Source organism: Miniopterus schreibersii (genome assembly GCF_964146895.1).
Source record: "Miniopterus schreibersii genome assembly, chromosome: 6".
Taxonomy (NCBI): domain Eukaryota; kingdom Metazoa; phylum Chordata; class Mammalia; order Chiroptera; family Miniopteridae; genus Miniopterus; species Miniopterus schreibersii.
In genome coordinates, this window is record NC_138107.1 from 71,830,646 (window position 1) to 71,855,381 (window position 24,736).

General features: G+C 41.3%; 1 protein-coding gene across 1 annotated transcript in view; it reads right to left on the bottom strand.

Annotated features, from left to right (window-relative positions):
* SGK1 (serum/glucocorticoid regulated kinase 1) overlaps window positions 1-24,308 on the bottom strand; it is a 93,549-nt gene extending 69,241 nt beyond the window's left edge. Inside the window, exon 1 of the mRNA XM_081139546.1 lies at window positions 23,787-24,308. Within this exon, the coding sequence (XP_080995672.1) occupies window positions 23,787-23,855 (69 nt within the window). The 5' untranslated portion in view covers window positions 23,856-24,308. The remainder of the gene's footprint in view (window positions 1-23,786) is intronic.
* Window positions 24,309-24,736: the final 428 nt, after the last annotated feature.

The following is a 24,736-nucleotide window of genomic DNA, read 5'->3' on the forward strand; positions in this document are numbered from 1 at the left end:
AAATAGGCAACCAGAAAGATATTAACTGTGGTTTTTTTTTAAAGCACATCAAAGTCAATTTTCATCAAATTTCTTGCTTTCAGCTCCAAGACTAGGAGATTTCTGTGAGAGAGACAAAAAAGATGGTCTATTTCTTCTCAGCAGATCAGTAATTTGAACTGAGTTCCCTAAATTTGCCTCTAGATAAAACTGTTAGCAGACGGTTTGTCCCGGACTCTCCTTAGATATCAGTGATATTGTCCGGGGCTGCCTGAGGTCCCAAGCCAGGATAGAGGCAGGACATCTATCTCTAACCACTGTCAGGGGCCCCAGCTCCAGCTCCCCCCTGCCCTCAAACATCACCGGGAGGTCAACCTTAGGAGGCTGGCTTCTGGAAAAGGGCTTGGGGTCATTGGTACAGGAAACACCAGGTGGGCTGGGAGCGTGGTGTACAGGGGGCTTGGTCAGCAGGGGGGTCAGTGCTCTGGTGGGTGTGGGCCGGGGCTCCAAGCCATTGGCTCCCCAAGGCCAACCGAAGAGGCATTACAGAAACTACTGCCTGGCCTTAAGGGCAATGCGGATGCAAGGGTTCCCTCCCACCTCACAGGCCATCCCCAGTTCTCTTAACTTCTACTAGGCCAGTGGTTCTCAAACTTAAGTCTACATGGAGAGCTTTCTGCATTCCATCTCCAGAGTTCCTGATTCAGTAGATCTAGGGTGCGGACCAGGCTTTGCACTTCACTGAGTTGCCAGGTGAAGCTGATGATGCTGTTCCCTGGACCCCGACTTTAAGAACTAGTGTTCTGGGCCTTGCAGAGTTCTTGCTTTCCCCTCTCAGTGTCTCTTCTCTTCCCTCAAATGGAGGAGGGGTTTTTGTAGCCCTGGTATCCTCTCTTTACTCACAATGAAAGCAATTTTTTTCTCTTTCCCATGGGAGAAATTGTGAGTATTTTCCAGAGTGACTATTTACTTATCTGATTCATTTGACTATGTCTCAGCTCTCAGGAGCCTGTTGGTGCAAACAAGGTAACAGCCAAATTATGCCTCTTAGTCACAGTCTCCCTTCAGAGTGTTCCCAGACATAAATCCAGTTGTGTGTCTGTGTGTGGATGTGTGTACTTTAGCCTCATCTGTGCCTTCAGCCCTGCCTGTGGTTTCTTGGCTTCTCTCAGCCACTTTTGCATCCTTGTGATGCCTTAGCTGCTCAGTGTCAATGCTGGCATGAGGGGACAATGATGGGGTCAGATGGCCAGGGGTGAAAAACACCCCTCTGCCCAGCTCTTCTGTCTCATTTGGTCATCACCAGAACCCAAGTGGCACAATTCATGAGCAGACTTTCAAAGCCACTGCAGAACACTGCTCTTCAATGTCTTGTCCTGACATCCCCTGCTCCACCTCTGTGCAGTCACATCCCTTGATGTAGACAGGGAAACAGATGCTATGCAGTTTTCTCCTAACTCTCCCCCCTCTTCATTCTCAAAGGACTGTACCCCCAGTTCCTCCCTTATTCCTGGGTAGCGCCTTCTTCTTTCTTCAATTAAAAACCAAAAGCACACATGCATGTCATTTTGTATAAATAGATACTTACTGAGAAACCCTCTCCCAATTCCATAGATGAACATTTCCATTTGGGGTTTATCTGGACACTGTGCTGTATTGTCAACACAAGTCTATTTTTTTATATGTTCAAACATTCTTGAAGCCTATTATTTGTTAGGAGTTTGTAGAAGCAGAAAAAATATATGGTTATAGTGGAAAAAACATGAATGCTGACATTGGGTTGGATGGGATTTGAATTCTGGCTGGAACACTTGCTGTAACCTTAGTCATGTTACTAAACTTCCTGAGCCTCAAGGTCCTTACTAAGTGGAAGTATTGCCTGACTGACAAGGCTATTGCAAGGACCCAGTAAAACATGTGAGAGTTACTATGGACCTAATTGATATTAATTTCTTCCTTCCTTCTTTTTATCAGGATTGAGGATTAGATAAAGAACTCTGGACTCCTTCCTTGTACATTCTTATATATGCGACCTCTCCACTACCTGGTGATATGTCTATTTTCCCCCTAATAATTATCATTATCATCATGATGATTATCATCATCAGACAACTATCTCCAGAACAGAATAGCTGTTGTGAGGATTAATTAAGATAATGTTTGTGGAAATGCTTTGTAAACTCTAAAGGTTTATACAAATGTACATTATTACTAAAGGCCACACTGATTTGCCACAAGGTTGTCGGGTTGGCTACCAAATACACTAAAATCCAAATGATTGATTAGGAGGTTGTTTTGTTTTGTTTGGATATTTGGTGCCATGTGTAATCTATGACTATGTACAATGCTATAAATTTCTGAATGATATCATTTCTGAGGTTATAGAACGTGAGTTTGATGTTTCTCCTCCATTCTAGATTCATAAATATTCAGTATTCAATAAAAGAAGGACTCTTATTTCAGTAAAAACAAAATCAAAATTTTACCATTGTATCCAGCTATAATATCCCAATACATTAAAAGCAGCTTGCAATTTTTGAAGGTCTACTGCATCCAAGACATTATCACCTCTTATGCATAGTACCCCACAAGATCAACATTATCACCATTTTATAGATGAAAAATACTGAGGTTCAGAGAAGTTGCTTGACTTGCCTAAAGTCACGGGGCAAATGAGATGCACAGTCCAGGTCTGATTCCTCTCAGAGTCCTGTCTACTACCTTCCTGATGCCTCTCCAAAAAAATGTGCTGGATCTCAACAAAAAATTGGCAAACACATTTTAATCCTAGGACCCATCATATACAGTGTGATTGATGCAATTAAATAAATTATTTCTTTAAAAAGTTATGTGAGTTTAATAATAAACAGAAACAGCACTCACATAAATAAGTATGACAACTGGTATATTAGAGAGGTGCTTATTAGTTCTGGGTGTCTGCCACTCTCTCTGCTTTTTCTGAGGAAAAAACCAATGATGTGACTTTGCCATACTGGACACAATTGAACAAAAACTAGGCACCCGGCATGGAAGCAGCCTAGAGGGACTAGTTGCCCTATGAGAGGGACTAGTATTAGAATTCTTTCCATACTTAACCTTCAGTAGCAATTTGACACCATTTTGAGGGGAGTCTGTGAGACTTTCAGGGAGAACCCTTGGTCAGTAGCAGGGTGAAGGTAGAGATGAACATAGATAAGCAGCAGGCGTTTCAATGTCAATGAGAAGATAGGTTTGGTTGAAGTAGAAGGCTCTTATGTGAGAGTAACAGAAAATGAGTCTGGAGGAAAGTTCAAAATGGAACATCTTTTCTAGGTATAAAACATAATATCCTCAGAATCAGAGTTTCTAATTGGCAGTGAGATGTCCCCAACCATCTTATGATTAGAAACATGTTTGTTCATCCTCAGGAGGCCCCTTAACAAAAAAGAGAATGTGTATGAAGGGTCACCATGGGGGAGCCTCCATGAACCCCACGAAGAAGTCAGCCAAAACAAAATAATCCATAAAATTACAGATGTGGTACTGGGAAGTCCTAAATGCTTTCTTCTCATACCAGAAATGCTTGGTATTCAATAATTTTTCCTCTGTGTTATGTTTTCTGTACATTTAATAATTTTTCCTTGGTCCATGTCTCATCATTAAAGAGGACCACGTCAACACTAGAAAATTTCCATTAGCAGAAAACCACATTTTATTCGATCACTCATGAGCCATCATTTGTAATAATCAGTGTCAGTTAAGCTATAGCAACAGATGTTAAAACACACATAGTAACTACAAAGGCTCTTTTAATGTCAGTTTAATTTAAACCTTAACCTCAGATTTTTTCCACAGATACAGCGAGAAACCACAAGGATCCTCCTGTCCTAATGTTCCTTCCACAGACTGCAATAAAAGTTCTTGTTTTGGAAAGAGAGAAACCTTCTGAATCAGCAGTCAGGGCCTCTGTGTTTGCCATGGTCACACCACATGTTCCGTACATTAGCCTTCTTAGGGCCTAGGGGAAAATGTGTTTCCCTCCCCCACCCATTATCTTCACTGTGGAGTCTGGCTACACATTTCAGATAGAAAGTAGTGTGCTAAAATTGTAAAGATACTTTTTCAAAAACCTTTAGAAGATGGCAATAAATTTAAACAATATTAACTGAGTCTTTACACTGGACAAGCTAGTGCATTCCTTAGGGGGATAAACGTATGCATAATTGAACAAACATTCACTGTTCAGGAAGTGTATAGTCTAGAAGAGTGTTTCCAATAGAAATATAATGCAAACCACATACATAATTTTACATGTTCTATGAGGCACATTAAATGAAAAGGAAGATGAAATTAATTTTAATAATACAACTTGTTTAACCCAATGTATCTAAAATATTTTCATTTCAAAATGTAATCAATATAAAATTATCCATGAGATTTTTTGTATTTTATTTTTTTTCATACTAAGTCCTTACACTTTGGTATGTACTTCACACAGAAAGCACATCTCAGTTCAGACTAGCTACATGTAGGTGGGTAATTTCACACATATTGTGTGCTCAATGGCCACATAGAGCTAGTGGCTACCATATTGGACACTCTACATTAGTACTTAAAAGAGCTGAGGATATAAATGACTGCTATAAAAGCTCCATTTGGTTTAGGGAGAGGAGGCGATGTTCCATGGAAAAGATAGCACTTGAAACTGGTGTTCTAAAAACTGGGTATAAGTTGGAGAGATGAAGTGTAGTTCACGCGCAAGGAACTGTAGAAGCAACAACCTGGGGGAGAGAAATGACAGGGAATTGCTGCTCCATTCAATAAGTGTCTTCGCATTGTGCTCAAGCTAACAACATAACTTTTTAAAGAGGTCTATGAGGTCCTATCGAGTTTTTCTACTTTACTCTCTAAATCTGTCCCCTGTATTCGGTCTCTGTGCTTGAGCCACATGGTCTAAGTGCTACTTCTCATAAACTCCTTTCTTCCCTCCTGAGTCACAAGAAGTGCCCTGCTGGAACTTAATCCGCTTTGGCTGATCATTGCTCCTAACATGCAGCATAGTGCTCAGTAGAGAGTCTTCAGTAAATATATTTGAAAGAGCAAATGAATGATTTGCAGGGAACATGCAGGGAAGATGGGAAAGGTCCCAGTGGAGGACCTGTTGCTAGGGCCTTGGGCTCCAGCTTAAGGGTTTGAAATGAATCCTGTGAGCAGGCCAGTTGTACACCTGTCACTGCATTTTAAATGTTTCTCTGCAGCTCAGGCTGTGGAGGATGCTTTGGAGTGAGGAGAGACAGGTGGCGGAAGACTCTGTTAGGAGCTTTTGAAGGAGCCAGATGAGAATTTATCAGGTCCTTACTGTAGGAGAGTGGTGGGCGTATACATTGGATACAAATTACAACAGGGGAGCAAATCATTTCACAGAAAATGTACACTCTCAGAAAAGAACTTCTGCCATTTTACAGATGAGCAAAGTGAGACTCAGAGAAATTAAATGACTTTAAAAAAATTAAACCTTAAAGAGCTCATTGCTCTGCACAAATGGATTTCATTATGAAAATGAAGCCCAGGAATAGGTCCCACACTATAGAAGAAGGGATCATTTTACAAGCATATTAAGTAGTAAACACATGCAAGCATGGAAAAAAGATGAAAGGAATCCACAGTGCATTTGAATCATAAAAGAAATGGCTTTAAAAGTTTCCAGTGTTAGACATAACTAACCTTAAAGCACAGAAGCTGGTCACATAGTAGTCAGTCAGAGGCTCTGATTTAGCAGTCACCTAACTATTTCTATTTTCTAAGAATGTCATGAGTACTATCAATACATCTTCACAATGATGGAAATGTCAAAGGGTTCCCATTTGACAGAATTTTTTTTAAAAAAAGACCAAAAGAGGGAAATGAAATGTTAGTACCATGATTAGGAGGCTTCTTCTCCAAGTCTTCTGTTGGTTTCATAATTAGTAACTTCCTTGTTTCTAGGCTGTTCTCAGGTAAATTTCATGTCTTTTTTTTTGTCTCAGAAGAAGGTGGGAAGGAGAGAATATTTTCATTTTTGAAGAATTAAACTCCAGGAATCTATACTTTAGGATCTGGACAATGTAAAATGGCTCATAATTTGCTGGTTTTTAAAAAGCTAGAAAAGTCTTACTATTTCATTGAGAAAGATTTGGAAAATTTTAACATCTTAAGTAGTTACAATGAACTAAGATGACATTACAGAGGAGTATTAGACTTGACATTTCATGAGGCTTTCTTGGTCATAATGTTCCTAAGTGGTGGAACCTTTAGGTTAGAGGCGAACAAGAGTATTAGATCTGCGTTTACTTATTGGTCATGCTCCAGTTAAAAAAAAAAAAAAATTAAGCTAGGCTGTACTGTTGACATTGTAAAGCCAAAACAGAGTTGATTGGATAGAAGTTTTACTTTCAAACCAGTTGTTTTGATATCATGTCGATCAAACTTTAAATCTCAAGATTTGATAACATTTGCTTTAATAAAAATTTGTACTTCAAATGTCAAAAGTCCCCACAAGTCAGACCACTTACTAAGGGATTATAATTAGACTTGGAATTCATATTGATTACCATTTGTGAGTTAAGAAAAGTAAATAGTGTAAAACCAGGCTCAGGGAAGCATGGATATTAAAATGATTTATGGAGACATTGGAGACATAAATCAGATATAATTATCTGATTTTCAAAAACTCGTCATCTTCACCTCCTCAAATGGTCTCATAATTCTTTGATGACGCACAGCCGAGAAGTGCTTATGTCAAACCTAAATGAGCACAGGGAAAGACAAATGTACGTCTGAGCAACCATGTGAGACGCAACGTTTCTCCTGAGGATTTCACTCAAAGACTGATTTTTCAAGGAAAAGCCAGGGAGAACGAAAGGCGTCCAGTACTCAGGAGTTGGGCAATGCACGTACCATGACTAAGGCTGTACTTTTGTACCCACTGATAATCAGCTGGAAGGTTGGGGTCTTTCTGAATCTTCTTCCAGACACGTGGTGGTGCATGTAGCTCAGGTCCTGAGCAAGAAATCTTTGTAGCAGTGAGGCCAGCCTAGGCTCCTAGCTCTCAGCCTTTCCTCTGCTCCCGTCCCATCTTCGTTTTTCTGCAGCACATTTTCCATTTAATGTGTTTTGCTTTTTTAAAAAAATTTGTGGTGAAATATACAACATCAAATTTATCATTTTAACCATTTTTAAGTGTATAGTTTAGTACATTCACATTGTTGTTCAACCACACCGACAACCATCTCCAGAACTTTCATCTGCCCAAACCGAAACTGTGCCATTAAACATGAACAACGTGAACTCTCCATCCCCACTCCCCACTGGCCCCTGGCAACCACCATTCTACTTTCTGTCTCTATGAATGTGACTTCTCTAGGTACCTTATATAAGTGGAATCATAAAGTATTTGTTCTTTTGTGATAGGTGTGTTTTACTTTTTAAATTTTACTGACTGGCTCATTTTTCTAGAATACAAGAATCTAAGGCAGGTATTTCTGTCTGTATTATTCTCTGTTCTGTTTTCAGTGCCTCCCAGGACTTAGTAGAGGCTCAATAAATATTTGTATGAATGAATAGTTCAGGATCAGCCACAATGCTACAGTAAGGTGAGAATCAGTCCACATTGGACAGAGGACTGCTGAGCACTCACTACGTGTTGGGTACTGTGGATACTGCAGGGATAAGCCACAGGGCCGGCCTCAGAGAGCTTGTGTCTGTGCTAGAGTCAAATGAAGGAAAGGTAAACATACCACGGCAATATCAGTGCTGTAACTGAGGACAGTTCACTGCTAAAGAAACAGAAAGAAGGTGTTTTCAGTCTTGGAACAGTGCTTTCAAGGTCGTACCTAACTGAGCCCTGCAGTGGGTATTGACCAGGCCAAGAGTATGGGATTTAAGGTCAGAAGAACATTATAAGGACTTTTTTGAGACTTGAATCCTTCTGACGAACTGGTAAAGCCTAAGGATCCTTTCCTAGAACAAGTTTTTAATGAATAAAGTAAAATCATAGGATGACAGAGGCAATCAATTATATTAAAGTACAGTTAGCAAAATATTTGTAAAAACATTGTTAATGCTTTAGATAACAAGGTCTAGATGAGAGCTAATCACTACTGTGAATATCTTAGCAATGATAAGTATACATGACATAATGTGGTACCTTCAACAACTGTCAAGTGAATGAAAATATCTGTGATTTCTATGAGTGATAAAAATCACAGGCCCTGGTAATACTACTCAAGGTTGCTGGCTACATTCATAGCACTAAATTTCAGTTAGAGCTTAATGAAAGTAAACATGCAATTTTTGCCTCCAAGTTTCTGAATTCCACCCACAGAAAACATCTCTGATCCTGCAAAGGGTCTATAAACCCCAGGTTAAGAGCCCCTGGACTGGTGGCAGGAGGGTGCAGTTGAGGAAAAGTAAAGTGTTCAGCCCATTTGGAGGAAGGAATTCAGTGGCTGAGGAAGGGGAAGGTAAGGAAAGAGATGCAGGGCCCACCTTGGCAAGCTTTACATGCAGTGCCAAGGAGTTAGGACTTTCTTTTGAGATTGTGATGCACCATTGAAAAGTTGTAAACGCAGGGATCCCGAGCTCTTTTAGACTGCAGTTTGGAGGATCCCACAGGGTAAGGCTGGCAGCAGGAGGCCAGTTAGAAGGTGGAGGCAGTTCTCCAGGGAAGGACCAGGTCGCCTGAGCTAGGAAAACGGCAGAGCAGACTCTAAGTAAATGGAAGTGAGAATCAAAGCTATTTAGGAGACAGAATTCACCAAAGTGGATTCCCTTCTACTCCTAAACCCAAGACTCCAACAATGCTAGCACGAAAACATTTCAGTTCTTTGAAGTTCCTACAGTAAGAGATGGTGAGCCTAGAACGTCCAGTGAAAAACCACAACAGTTGCCAGAGAAGCGATGTGATGAACTGGAAAGAGAATCTCACATCTCATCAAATGATGCTGACCTTTCCATCTGGGTGACCACGGGGAAGTAACTTAGCCTTCTTGACGCCCAGCACCCCTGTTGGTAAAGCAGGGTTAAGGACACTTGCATTCCTGAGCTGTGAGACACAAGGAGGAAGGAAAAAGAAATCATTGAACATTTTCTACGTTAAGTGCTATGAAAATGCCACTTGTGCTAGTGTATTATAATCAAATAAAGGGCAGTTACTACTGTAAGTCAGCATTTACTAAGAGGTGAAGAGGCATTTGGAGAAAGCAGCCCTTGCAATTCCTGGTAGCTGGGTGAGCACCGTGGAGCACATGGAAGTGCAGCTGGCTCTTGAAAAATACGTAGAATTTAGTTCAGGGTGAGGTCAGGGTCAGAGGTGAGCAAAAGGAGGGCTTTTCAGGTAGAAGAACAGTAAGAAGGAAGAGCTGGAGGCCCTGAGGTACCCCTGAGACAGCAGAGGTGGGGAGTTACGTCCGAGTGCAGGGGAGAAGATAAAGCTGGATATGTCCAGGATGGGGGAGGCTTTGAGAACCGCGCAAAGTGGTCACTAGCCATACAGTAAACCCCATAAAACGTGTGGTCCCTAACATTATCATTATACTCTGGCTTAGTAAGCCGCTTACAAAAAGAAAAGGTTTCCCAATCAGGAAAAAAGATTTCCAGTCTGGACATAGTCAATGTTTGGATATGTCTGTTTATTCTAGTTTCAAAGAAAGAATTAGGCCATTTCCTTCTGACAGGGTTTTGGAGCCTCTGGCAGCTTTCTCAATCCCTGTGACTTTCTTTTTCTTTTCTTTTCTTTTTTTTTTTTTTTTTTTGCCTTGAGGTAGGTGGGGATGAATAATATAATTTAAATGAAAGCATAATATTAGCTATTCTCAAGAGGGTCTCAATATCTCAGTTCTTCACAAAATAAAACGCTTCTTTTATTCAGGAAAAAAAAATCTATCAAGAAGTCCAATGAGGCCAGTTAGCTACAAAACAGTAGTTATGGGAGAGTCAACAGAGAGGTTATTGCTACAAAGAAGGAACCTGGCCTCTCGGTCGTCTGCCACCTTTCCCGACGCCTCTGGTGAGGCTCCTTCCACTCCCACTGCCTGTTTCCTCAGGGAAACGTCGCCACGAGGAGAACCTTGTCCGCCTGTCTAAGTGCTGTGACTTCTTCGTGGGGGAGTCAAGGAGGTGAAAGGCAGGGAAACGTAGACGTGTAGAGGAGAGTCAAGAGGCTCTATTCTAAAAAGTTCAGTTAAAAGACGATGGGGGCTTGCACCAAGGCCCTGGAGATACAGAGAAGGGGATTTTTAAAAAATCTGTTTTAGCGGTAAACTCAGTAAGATGAGCTGATGGATTGCACTGATGTTGGAAGAAAAGAAAGAGGGTTATTTGTTGGTTTCTGGCTCTAACAGATTAGTAAACGACAGTTTCATTTACGGAGCCGAGGGAAATTGGAGAAAGAACAATCTTAGGTAGGGAGGGAAAACAGTGTACAGTTTTGGACATGATTAGTTCAAGGTGTCTGTGAGACATTTGAAGGGGCGTATTAAGTAGACAACTGGGAATAGGCACCTGGCATTCAGAGAACTGATGAACTTATGTAGGATGTACAGATCGCATTGAAAGTGTGGGAATGAATGAACGTGTGTGTTGCCGGGGAGGGGGCAGGGTGTCTGGGAAAGTGAGAAAGGTGGAGAACCAGAGTAAGAGGGAAAAGAGAGAAAGAGATGGTGGGGGGAATGGGGTTGGTGAGCCAAGGGCTGAGTCTGAAACACTCCCATATTGGAGGCAGGAGAGAGCAGGGGGTGCCTGAAGGGAAACTCACAAGTAGCCCAGAGGAAGGGGAGCCTGGAGATCCCTGGGCCTCAGAAGCCACACTGAGTTTTCGTGGTGGGAATGGTCCCCAAGGAGGTGCCCAAAAAGGGAAGGCTAAGATGGGGATGAGTAGGTGTCCACAAAACAAAAGAAATACCAAATGCAAGAGCTTGGTCTTAGACTTAACGAGAACAGAGGAACAAAGTGTCTTGCAATATAAGCTTTTGAGTCTTTAAATAGAAATGTTTCATGAAAGGAGAGCATTTGAAGATCATTGCAGAGTGTTCAGGAGTTAACACGGGTTATGATTTAGAATTTCATTTGGATGTTAAGCCTTGACAGAGTAAGGCAGATCAGAGAACACAACTTGGCATTAAATCCAGATAGAATCCCATCAGTAACTTATTATATGTTGGATGTAAGTTTTTAGGTATCTGTTCCTTCTTCAGTGCCTTGAGCACATGTAACTAAAAAGGCAGAGTAATTTGGTGTCATTTGATTTAATGAGATCCTGTGCAAATGAAACACTGTTTCAGCAATGAAGCCAGACCATTGCAGTTGCTCTAGAAACAAGTATCTATAGAGGATAAATTAATTTTCTCACTAGTTCCTAAGCCTCTGGAAACAATGAAATAACTCAGTAAAAGTGTGAACATGCTGACCATGCAGAGGTCTTCTGAGAAATGACCTTTGCACAGTAAAATCCAAAAGCAAAGAGGTTTTATCACAGCATGCCTGCAAATAGACTCATGAGTAAAATCACAATTTATACCATCATAAAAGGGGGAGAAAGGTAAGCTAGCTAATTTTGAGGTCTGCCTTGATAATATCTAACCTGTTTTGAGTGCTAAGTATATCCCAGGCACTGGGGCTAAACGCTTTACAAGCATTATGTCATTTAATCCTCACGACAGTTCTCGGAGGTGAGTGCTGTTATTTCACAGATAAGCCATTAGGCTTAGAAGAGTAAATGATTTGCCCAATGTTACAAAGCTTACACAGTATGTAGTTAAGAATCCAATAGGCTTGTCTGATCCCATATTAGGAGTTCTTAATGTGTTTCTCCTATGAGAGTTGGGGTGTTTCTTCTACGTTTTGATTGTAACTGAAAATGTTTTGATTAAAAAGTTATGGATATATTCGGTACAGGTGGATACAATTTGGAAAATTGTGCTGTGATTTAGTGGAACAAACACAAGCATTCAGTAGTTTCATTTTGCCGCTCTGCCTCTTGACAGGTGAAGTCTATTCCTCCTCTTGAGTCTGAGCGGGCCCTGCGCCTTTTTTAATGAGTCAAATGCAGGGGAAGTGACCCTGTACAACCTCCAAGGCTGGGCCTTACACGACCCGCACCTTCCACTGCCCTCTTGAAGCACATTTTCTGAGAAGCCAGCAACCTCCTAAAAGCTTTATCATAAAACCATGATGCCGTAAAGAAGACCAAGGTGTACGGAGAGAGGAAGAGGCCAACAGAGGAGCAATGGGGCACCAAACAACAGAGTCACGCTTTCTTGGACTTTCTGGCTCGGCTTAGCCACCAGCTGAATGCAGCTGAGAAACGACCCAGCCAACATCACGGAGCAGACCGTCCTAACAGGTCAGCCCGAGCTCTCAATCCACAGGATCACGAACACGCACACACAAAAGGGGACTTTTTGACCACTAAGTTTTGCATATTTTGTCATGGAAAAATAGATAACATATATTTAGTACCATTGATACAATTTGGAAAAATCTACTAGATTTGGGTGGGACAAACTGAAAACATTCCTATACTTTTATTTAGAGTCCAGGTGGCTTATGTTGTATACCTGAGATAAATCTACAGTTTAAAAGTTAGCTCTGGTCCAGCGGTTAATTTTATCTGGTCTGAAATAAGCATTTTCAAGAAGAAAAGCTAGTAGAGAAGCACTTCATAGTTTAGAACTACATTTCTTCTGTGTGTGCTATCACCATAGTAATGCATTAGTGTAATGATTATCTACTTTTAATATCTGCAGCTAGACCTTGATAGTTGCTCTTTCCTTTTTTGTTTAATTAAGTGCCTTATACATTACTTTTAAAAACATCAAAAGAAGTTTACAATGAGATGCACATTAACAAGAGAGTTAAAAACACACAAGATTAAAACCAATTCAGCAACCGAGAAGTTACTTCTAAAGATGTGTCTAATTCGTTCACTAAATTTACCTTTAAATTTAGCTTTGAGTTTCCTGGCAACTGAGACAAATGTGTGGGATTATATCATGCTAAAAGTAATTTCCTTCAGAAAAGAAAAATCTTTCATTTACTCCTAAATTAAAGGAGGAATTTATTAAGTGGATCTTTTCACGAGGAACAGTAAATGATAGAAGACAATGTCTTCAAAAGAGGTCTCATTTAGAATACAAATGTCCCTCCCACAAGGAGTCTTAACATATGCCCCTGTTTAAAACAGAACAAAATTTAAGGAACTTTTCATTTTTAGGTGGGTTTTTAGATTAATTCCCTTTTCCTCTCCGCCTTTGATCATATTTTCCTAATTTCCTATCTTTTTATTTGTTTCAACAAGAATTTATTGGTAACTTCCAGGAGCAAGACCCTGAGGTATAATTGTACAGGTAAGTGAAAGAGAGAAAAGCTCCTGCCCTTACAGAGCCCGTAGTCTAAGAGGCTATTGATTAATGTTAAGGACATTAATTAAATACCCAGAGCAATATGTGATTATAAGTTGACCGGTGCCATAAAAAAAAAGCACAGGGACCTATAAAGAGTATATAACAGGGAGATGCGATCCAAGTTCCTAGGGATGGCGTGGGAGGGGAGAATAAAGAAAAATACAATTTCTTGTACCCCCATTCCTGCCACATGTAGGTGCTCAATTCATGTTGGCTGTTATGCTGCAAATGCAAAAAAAAAAAAAAAAAAAGAGGAAGGGGTGGAGTTTCAACACTAATTCTGAACCTGTTGTTTGAAAGTTAATGACTTTAGGAAGGAAGGCACTGTTATAAATTTTCATTGCTCTGATTTTTGGAAAAGAATAAAGTGTATCACACAAGAATTGACTGTCAAGATATCAGATGAAAAAAATTACACATTCCGAAATTCCATCTGAATGAGGTCAGGTCTCAGGGGCTACTCCTGGATGCCTGATCCAAGGTGTGGGCCCTTTTACGTAAAAGTTGGCTAACAGACACATGAGATACGGCTGCTTCATCAAAGCTGATAACTAAGGCCCCGAATACAATAAGTGCCGGGTCCTAGTTCTTACTGTGTAACAGTTACTCTTTGAGGTCAAGCAGTTAAAGGAGAAAGCAATTTCTTTGGATGTTCTCTTATTGACGCTCTTTAGAGAACTTCATGTACAGATCGTTATTAGTTAGTTGCAAGATCTTAAGTGCTACATTAGACATCTCACCATCAATCTAGCTCCTACCTAAAGCTTCATTATATTACATTGAGCAGCAATTTTTCCCCCAATTACTATTCACTTCCCACTTCTACCAAATTACCATTTTTAAACGCTTTCTTGCCTGCAAACCCCTCTGTCTTACCTGATACCCTCCAGTGTTACAGATTTTCTGCAATAATATTTCCCAGAACTTTAAATTTTTAACAAAGTAAAAAAATGCTACCCTAGACCCCATTCTCCTGGGGATGCTCCATTTCAGATAGAAATGAGGCTCTAATGGCAAGGAAAAACCTTGTTAATGGTTAAATGGTTCCACCCCAAATTTATATGTATTTAACCCTTGAACAAAGCAGGGTCAAAAATCTGAGTATAACTTTTGACTCCCCCAAAACTATTAATAGCCCACTGTTGACTGGAAGCCTGACCAACAGCATAAACAATAGATGAACGCATATGTTGTATGTTATAAGCATTATATACTATATCTTTACAATAAAATAAACTAGAGAAAAGAAAATGTTATTAAGAAAATCATAAGAGAAAATTCATTTACAATACGCATTTATTGGAAAAAGCCACAGATACGTGGACCCGCTCAATTCAAACCCATGTTGTTCAAGCGTCAACTGTATTACAGTCCTAACCCCGGAACCTCAGAATGTAAACTTATTTGGAGATAGGGTCTTTATAGTAGAGACAGTCAAGTTAAAATGAAGTGGGTTCTAACCCAATACGACTGGTGGCCTTCTAAGAAGGGAAATCTGGACAGATACAAACAAAAGACAGATGATGTGAAGACAGAGGGAAAAGAAAGCTGTTTATAAGCTACGGAGAAAGGCCTGGGATAGACCCTTCTCTCACAGCCCTCAGAGGGAACCAGCCCTGCTGACACCTTGATCTCAGGACTGGGAGACAATATGTTTCTGATGTTTAAGCCCCCCAGTCTGTGGTACTTTCTTATGGCAGCCCTAACAAACTAGTACAACCTCTCTGTCCCTATAAAAAATCAAAGATCGTTTTTGGAAGCTTTTTTCACTTTTCATCCAAAGATGGATAAGAAATTTTAAAATTTAACTCCATGAATTAAGTGCCATAGGTGTCCTTGATATCTCTTAATTTCTTAAGCTTTATAATTCCATTAAACACATTCTTTAGTAAACCATTAACATTTTCATTAATCTTTTCTTAATCATAGTAAAATGATGTAAAAGGTATGAGTATTCATAAATCAAGCCCTCAACTTGTTACAAGGATTTAAAAAAAAAATTATTTACATCCTGCATCATAAAAATGCCAAACTACTCATCGAAATAGAATGCAGAGTTTATTACTCAAATCTAGTTTCCACCAAGCCTAACCAAACAAAAATGTTATTTCATTACCTGCTTTCGAGCATATTAATCCATGAAGGCATTAGTTTCGAATTCTTCCTTGCTTTTATTTGTTGGAATGCCAAACAGCACTACAGTAGGTGGAAACAGTGAAAATAATGCCAAGATTTTAAAAAAATATTTTCTTCCTCTTTTTTAACTATTCCCTATTTGGCCAAGTAATTATATTACAATTACGTATGACACCTCCTCCCCAAACCCCTTGATTAAATAGTTTTTTTATTGATTTATTAAACATATAGTATTTAAAAAAATTTTTTTTTTCATTTATTTAAGGAAAAGGATCATTGGCAGTTTAAGTCCAGCAGGGAAGGTGGTGGGATGAAGGCAACTGACATATCTCACTGAAAACAGAAAAAGCCTTTCTGGACTGTGTGGTGGGGGAGGGGCTGGTTTTAATGCCCCTGGGGGAGTGATCAGCCCCCTTGATTAACTAGTTTTTTATTGATTTATTAAACATATAGTATTGAGTATCTACTTTATACCAGGCACTCAGAGCTGTGAACAAGACCAATGAGATCTCTGCCCTCAGGGAGTTTATATTCTAGGTTTCAGAGAAATTATATGAGGCTGCAAAGGAATTTCACTTTTAATGTCTTTATTTTTCCACCACCTCTCCACTGTATTGCCTTTTAACCTTGCTCTGATCTTTTTAACTACCCTTGAAGCTCTACTCATAGTTTTCTTTCCCATAATTTTTTTCCTACACTATAACCCAAATTAGTACTGGCCCAGAAAGATTCCGAGTTCAAAGGAAATACAGTCAATTTTCAGAAAAGATTATATTTGTGACTAATAAACATTGAAAATATATTTTTACCTAATTAACTCTCCCCTCCCCCTCCTTGGCGCATTTTAATGCTGGTCCTATAAAGACTGGAGTCTTAAAATGGTTTAACTGTTTTGAGAACCTTTTCACCTCGCTATTTCTAGAAATGAAAATCTTTGAATGGCCAAAGTGTTCTATATTGGGCGATTTCACTCTAACAGACTCAGGTGGCAAGATACTCCTGGAGGCACTGGGTTAGAAAAACACAAATTCTCTGTTTTCTAAGGAGTACGAGTCTAGGGGTGTTTCGCTTCAGGCTTTTCCCTCGTTTACCTTGAAGTGAGCTTATCCTCCAGAGATAGGAGAGAGAGAGAAGAGGGCGGGGGGAGAGATTGAAAAGAAGAGAGGAATTAAAAAAGGAAAGAACCAAGATGACCTGTCATTCCCCAAGCAAATGGCATTTTGGGTGAATGCCCTGACCCAGGAAGGGAAAAGAGACCAAGGTGACCCCGATGCTACAAAAATAGCTAAGTGGACTCTTCCCAGGAAAATGTCACAGCAGGCTCTGGAAAGCAAATAGAATAATATTTTGGCATCCTGCACTACCAAGGGGAAGGTTCTCCTACTGCCCTAGTTACAGCCTTGATTTTTTATTTCCCTCTATTGTAAATACTTATAAAATCGATATAGAATGCTGTGAAGAAGTGGGTGTGAAAGAAAACAAGCTCTAATAGTAATCCTTTCTCCAAACGCCCGAGAGGTTGCATAAGGAAGCCTACGGGTCCCTAACGTGACTTGCAGTCTGCTTTTGTGCTGCTTCTGTCTCCTTCTCTTCTTCCTTCTACAGAAAATCTTTTAAAATTTGCCAGCTTCACTGTGAGGCGTGCCAGAGAAGCCTGACCACTCGCTGGCCCTTAGACCAAGGGCAAGGGTAGGCCTCTGCAAATGCCCTTCTCACTTCTGGGCCAGGAGGTGAACTGAGGCCAAGGGCCAGAACAGTTTGCCTTCCCAACAGAAGGACTTGGAGGGATCCGAGTGCATATTCCTTTTGCCCTGTGAACTTAACTTTCTTAAACCCATAGAAGGAATAGAAGTCTTTATCCCCGTGTGGGTGAGGAGCCAGCAATTCCACACTCAGGCAAGCTGACAAGCTAGGAACGAAGTCTCTAGTCAGCAGCCAGGAAACAGCATTCCATGGTAAGTCTGGAGTCCTGGCCTTATCTGCCAGTGTTAATGTTGATATTTACTATTTAACTTTGGGGCTTGCTTCTAAAAAAAGTAACTGGTATGCATTAAAAAAAAACACAACCCCGCAGTTTAAAATATGCCTTCACATTATTTCCTCTAGTGAACTATTTTTAGCTTGACCTAAATCTCTAATTAAACTTTTCTATTGATCCATTTCTCATTACAATTCTAACCCGTATGCTTTTCTAATCAGAAATCTCCAACTGGGGACATGCATTTCAACGCTTCGCCTGGCTCCCTTTCTCCATTTTAGATTTGCTTTATCTTAGTAAGCATTTACAGATCATCAAATATGGGTGAGCTCATGGTATTTCTTACTCGTGTGTAATATATGGTAGCAATACTTCAACATCAGTTCTTTAAAAACAAAACTAAACAACAACAAAATCACCCAGAACTTTCAAGGAACTCCACTACAATTTTCAGTCAAAATATTTCCCAAGTACTGTAGCACAATGAGAGCCTAACTATCACACAGCTTTCTTGAGAACTGATTAGGTGACAAAATATCTACTACCTGAGAGTGGCTTCTCACCTGCATTCCGTGGTAATTCCCCAGCAGAGCCGAACCTAGCCAGACAAGGTCAGCCCCGCTCTGCCAATCCAAACCCTCTGAGGCTTAGCGGTGGAAATGGAAAAAGCATCTTGAGTTCAAACTTTTTTCACACTCAGTGGCTCCAAGACCACGTTGAAAATGAGAAAAAATAACCCTTGGAAAGATGTTTTTAGAATTCTAGGTAGGAGAATACGTAATGCAGAGCGGTATAGTATTGAAGTCAATGGTTTGTATTACTATAAAATGAAGAGCTTAATGAATCACTACTACGTCTGTCTTGTTTGGCCTAACAGGAAACGCGTTACAGTAAAGAAGTCGTGGTGTGGGCGTTGGATCAGCAAACAAGCTAAGGTCAAGGTCCCCTAAGTACCTGCCAGCTATTAAGACTAGTGACACTTGAACCAGATTTAAGTTATTTTTCAGTCTTCCCTTATATATATATATAAAATCCATATCCAAACATAGAACTAAAATGCATTAGATCCCTAAGTTATTAGTCTGTTTCCAGAAGGAAGAAGGGGGAGGACAAGAAAATGACTTAGGGGCAAATTAATACAAGAACTCATTCCTTCCTTCATTCCTTTTTTCCTACTTTCATTTAACAAATGTGGTTTGACAAGGAAGGGATACAGTGAACAAGGTAACAGGTTCACTGTAGTGTCAGGACTGTTGACTCACCTGTAGCTCCCACAGGTGTGCTGTGCTGTTGGAGGACACACAGGAGGGGCTCAGGTCAGATTTTAGCTGCTTCTGAAGAAAGCACAGAAGCCACTGGAGTCGCCACCGTGCTTCCAGGGAGTGCTGTCAAATGTATCTTGGAGAACTCCAAGGCAGACTTCTGATTTGTCGGAAAACATTCTCACTGCCCTCAGGAGTCCCTTGGGAAATGTACCTTTCCATAGCTGTAGCTGTCACCCCCTCCACCCTCAGTCCTCTCTGGACCATCTTCACCGGGAGTTTCCAGGGGGAGAGCCAACCCTGCTCCTGTGTTAGCATCACAGAAGTTCACTCCCACGACGCAAACGTGGACTGGTGGTGCCAAACTGACTGCCTGAGTTTGAATTCTGACTACAGCTCCTCCAAGCACTATGACCTTGGACCAGTTATTTACCCTCTCTGACCCTCAGTCTTTGGCTGTAAGATGGGCATAATGGAGTGATTGTGAGGATTACACTAGTGAAGTGCTTTGAGCAGTGACTGACCCTTAGTAAACACTCAATAAATTCTTGAGCCCTCTGAAAACACATGGAGGATTTCACATAAGAAAGGGATCTTTGTTATCACTCCAATTCTGATGCTTTTAAGTAGACATAATACAACAGTAAAGGAAAATACTATGTAAAGGCATGCTATTGTTCATGGAACAGTTGTGGAAAATAACCACTTCAGAGGAGCTTTATTTCATTTCTCAGCTCCGTTAGAGTGAGCGTCACAACCAGGCTGAAAACCTTTGCTTGCTTCCCCACCATTTTTAGAGAAAGGAGGAAGCTGGAGGCAGTCATACCTTTTCACTTCTCCTCTGACCAGCCTGGATTGTGTGATGTCCGTCAGCAGGCAGGACAGACAGTGGTTAAGAATATGGACTCTGGAGCCAGGCGCTTTGATCCGAACCCTGACTCTGCCACTAACTAGCCGTGTGAATTAGGGCTAATTCCTCCACCTCGATACACTTGTTCTTTACCTGTGAAATCAGAACAATAGTATCTGCCTTTCTGGGTGTTTTTCTGTTTGTGAGAATTTAAATATATAATATGTAATGTTATATATTATATACTAAGTATATAATATACTTAAGCCTCTTAGAATGGTGCCCAGGAGTATTAGTGTTATGTAAGTGCTTGTTGCTACACAATTTATTGTTATTAAAGAAGAATACAAGGAATTACTCGCAAAAATCATAAAATACCACATCAAGATAGAGGTAGCTTGCCGAAGTTATGGTCACGACGCAGTTAGCTCTACGAAGACAAGAACTGTATTTGAGTCCTTCTTTTTGTCAAAAAAAAAAAAGCACGAGGCATTTTTGTTTGAGAGCAAACACACCAGAAGAGTAAAGCACAGGAGATCTGGAAGTGAAAACCCCAAGTGTGAGGGTTGGCTTAGCTCCACTCTAACTCCCATAGGTGCTTCACCTTCCAGGCGCGCAATTTCCTCATCTTGCAAACAGGGAGGTCCAGAGAGGATTTCTAAGGTTTTTTCCAAGTCCAAAATTCTATGTGGCTAGATGCCCTTTGAAATTTTACAGAAGCTAATGTAATTATGGCTGTAGATGTCTTTTTACCTACTATATTTCCAAACGGATTATCAAGTTGAAGATAATGCCAGTATTTGTTTGTGTTTTCTGAGTCTCAATGCAAGAATATGAATCACAAACAAATCTTTAGATCCGTGAAATAAATTATCTATTAGCACAACTGGTAACTTCTAAAGCACCTGGATTGTGAGAATAAAACTGCTCAGGACATTTTCCCAGTCATCTTAAATGAAGTTTTAGAGACTCTAAGAATAAAACATAACCCATAGGTATCTAATGCTACCTTATTAACACATTTAGAGAATGAAAGGAGAACTCTTACTGAGTTTAGCTTAGCAATTCTCAACTAAATGAAAAGAAGCTGATTTAGTTGAGCTTTTAAGACATGAGGGTAGAAAGCACAAGGCTTTGGAGGGACAAGCCCCAGGACTGCGTTTCCTCAGATGTCCCTGGAAGCCAGGTTCCCTGAGCTGCCTTGGTCACTGCCCTGAGTAGAGCTGGGAAGGAGCTTCGAGAGGCTTGTCTGCCTTCAGGTAGTGGCATAAGAATTTTAATTGGGGGGAAAAAACACACAAAATTGTTATGGAAAAAAAGGGAGAGAAGGTGATTTGAAATAAAAGTCTGGATTAAGGATATGGGCTTTGGGTCAAACAAGGTTTAAATTTTAGCTCTGCTACTTTTTAACTACATGACCTTGGACTGGTTGTTTGAAGTCTCTAAGGCACACTTTCCACATTTAATAAATTTTCCTACTTCATAGGGTTACTGTGAGGATTAAATGAAATAATACATGCAAAGCACTTGGCCCATGGTGTCTAAAACATAATAAGAACTCAATAAATGAGTGGTGGTTGCACTTACTCCCCTAAATGAATGACAGGGGCAGGTAATCTTTATTCTCTTTTGGTGAGCTTCTTATGCTCCTTCAGAAATGTCTCAGAGGCAGAGGAAGCCCTATTAATCTTACTATCATCAAAATTTGGGTTCAAATCTCAGTCTTTTTAGTAAGCCCTAAAAAAGCTATGGGTTTTCTTCCCCACAAGATCCAGTCACAATTTTATGTGGGTACCAAACAAACAGCTCATTTTGTAAGATTGTCCAGCTAGGTTAAAAATAAAATATGCAGAAATATGTGTAATTTTAACAATAGAATATAGGAAAAACGGGTTATTCTTAGCCAAAAACAAAAGGCATCCTAGACCGTGAATGTGTATGTACATGCATAGAAAAGGCCTGCAGAGCATGGACACCAGCCTGGGAGCAATAGTCACCTCCAGGGGAGGAAGGAAGGTCGGGGAGAAGATCAGGACTGTCTTAATGTTTCGCATATTTATCTACATATTATTTGTGTAATTAAAAACCAAAGCAAGCAAACAAAAAAGCAGAACAGAAAACAAAGTCGTCGTACAAACTGGACCAGTAGACAAGAACGAAGGGATTTATCCCTGGGATTGTCATGACTGGACACAAAGTTCTATTTTGCTTAGTTTGCCATCCTGAAGGAGTAAGGGACGCAGGAGGGGCATTTCTGATCCCATCTCTAGCAGATGATAGACACAGGTGCAAGGCAGATGAAGCTGCCTGCCAGATCTTGATGTAAACCCCTTTCCCTTGGCATGTACTCAGGTAACACATCAGTACCCTGGCTAGTTCTTTGCAAAATTCAAAGTCTACAGAGGCACCAACTGAAGGCTATTGGTAAATAATGCTTTTAAGCAGAGGGGGTGTGTGTGTGTCTCTGTGTGTGTGGTAAATTAGTATATCAATCAAAACTTTTTGATAGAAAAAAAACCCAACTTCTAAAAATGTACTTGGCAAACACTTGGTAAATTAAAGATCCCTATCGAGGAGTTTTAAATGATCACACACACACACACACACACACACACACACACACACCCAATACCACCAAATAAATAAATTAATTAAAGGAGAGTAAAGAGTTTAAGTACTGAAGTATAGGCTATGGCTTTTTTTTTTTAATCAGTGAAATATCTGCTTGTTGTTGGTACTTACTTTTCACAAAGGGCCCTTTCCTTGGAAAGAAATATTTTGGCTACAGGAAAAACTAAAAAGCACTGTGGAGCTCTGAAAAGTTGTACTTTCTTTGATTCAGCTTAGGGTGTGCACCAGAAAGAGACCCACTTCACATGGCGCTTGGGCTCCAAGAGCAGCAACCAGGACAGGCTGGTTTTGCTCTGGTTTTAATACATACATTTTGGCCCATGGACTTGAAGGAAGATTTTGCTTTACTGAGCAGAACTCCATCAAAGGTATGTGGGAACCTGTGCTGGCCCTCTGGCTGGGCCTGGCATGCTGTTTCCAGCTCTGGTCCATGTAGTGCAGGGGGGTGGTCCAGCCCAGCCCGGAATTCATTGTGTTCCGCGGGTGGGTTAAGTGAAGGACTTTCGTCCAGAGCAGCACAGAAAGGACCTGAATGAAGTACCAATGAATGGAGAGCCATTTTGATGGAATTGCCCCAGGGTATTAAATAGTATGGGGCAGCTGGGGGCTGGAGGAAGCTTCTGTTGCTTAAGAAACTCTCCATAAGAATGTCAGTCATCAGTCCATTAACAATTATTCATTTCTTACCTCCCACTGGTATATAAATTTGTAGATTTATGCAGACTGCCGGTGTGACCATGACAATGAACAGAGTTTATCATGAAACCCACACAAAAAAATCTTTTTTCCCCTCATTTATAATCATGTAATACTATTAATGGAAAAACAAGGAACTTAAGACATAAGTGTATATATACAGCAGCTTAACCTGATATTATCTCTTGAATTCAGGCGGCCCACTGCTCTCTCTAAGAGAAAGGCAGTCATACTAAGCAAAATTAAGGCAACTTGAAATAGAGGATTCAAAATGCTGGATGTTATCCTTTCTGTAAAAGGTCATTCCAGTCCTCTGTTATTTTTACCATAGATACACTCAGCAAGTTCCTAGCTGAATGGATTTGGGAAGCCAGAAGCTGCTCTTTCTGACGAATGAAGATGATAATGCAGCATTTGAGACTCAGTGAATGAAAGGGGTGGAAAAAGTTCAACCCTTGAAAGATGAGAGGGAGCGAGCTGCTGAATTAGTCCCTGACTAAATTACTAGCCATCACGGTTCCCAGGCCAAGTCACTTTGAAACTGCCTGTAATCTTGGGGTTTTGATTGAGAAATCCCCGTTCCCAACTCAAACCCTCCTGAAGGCATCCCAGTCCAACCCCTCCTCCCAAAGCAACTCTTCCTAGCGTGCCCTCCCCCCCCCCCCCCCCCCAATTTGCATCAAGGCAGGTAGGTGTCCGGGCTGGACCGCTGCCTCCAGAAGCAGGGCTTTCCTTCAGGGTTGGGCAACAAAACCTTAGGCTGACCTCAGGCAAGCGACCCCGAGCGTTTAAGAGAAGAGCAGAAAACAAAAGAAACAAACCAACCCCGTCCTTACCCGCTTCTTAAAAAACTGGAAGGCTGAGCATTTCTTGACTGGGAATCCATTCATGTCTTTGTTTACCATTTTCCACAGTGGGAAGTTCACAGTTATATATCCAGGGTGGCACCCGCCAGGTTAGTGCATCTGGTGCCCGGTTTCCCTCCTGGAGGCAGTTAATGAAGACCGAGCAGGATGGATGGAGAACCGGCGGGCGCAGGTCCTCGCTCGCTCACTCACACATTCTGCAGCGGCGGCTACTGCGGCACCGTCTCCCCGCTCTCAGCGGCCCCCGGCAGGGGCTTTCCTCCTCCCATCGTCGCTGGGAAGCACTGGCATCGCCGCTGCGGGACCCCGGGATGCAGCGGATTCGGGGGGATGCGGCCGCGGCCGCGGCTCCAGCGAGCGCGAGAAGGACCCCTCCCGCCGCGCCCCCGGCCACCTGGCTGCGCGCTCGGCTCCAGGTGACGCGCTTCTGCGGGCTGCTCGGGGCAGAGCTGTTTTTGAAGGTGCGAGTTCCAGTGGGAGCTGTAGTTAGGCAGCTGAGAGAGGGAGCAAGAAAAAGCAGATGCCAAAGGGAGGGAGGGAGGGAGGAAAGGAGGAGGGAGGGAGGGAGAGCCAGAAAGGCAGAGGGAGCCAGAAAGCGATGCTGGAAGACGCAGCGATTCAGGAACATCCGAGCGGCTGATGGGGAGAGGGCAGGGGCTCCGGACGCGCTCGAGAGCACTTGACTCCCCGCGGGAGGCTACTTTAATAGCTTTTTTTCTTGTTGTTGTAAGGAACCATTTATATCAAATGCAGAGCGTTTTTATTTTGTGCTCGGTCAAATTCTTTTGACACGTATTTCGGAAGATAAGCCTCTCCGTGGAAAATCAATCAAATTTATTCCCGATCTGTCCCAACGTGGGAAGAATAGGAGAGTGCAGGCGTGGGCACAATGGACGCTGCTGGCCGTGCGGAGCCCCTTC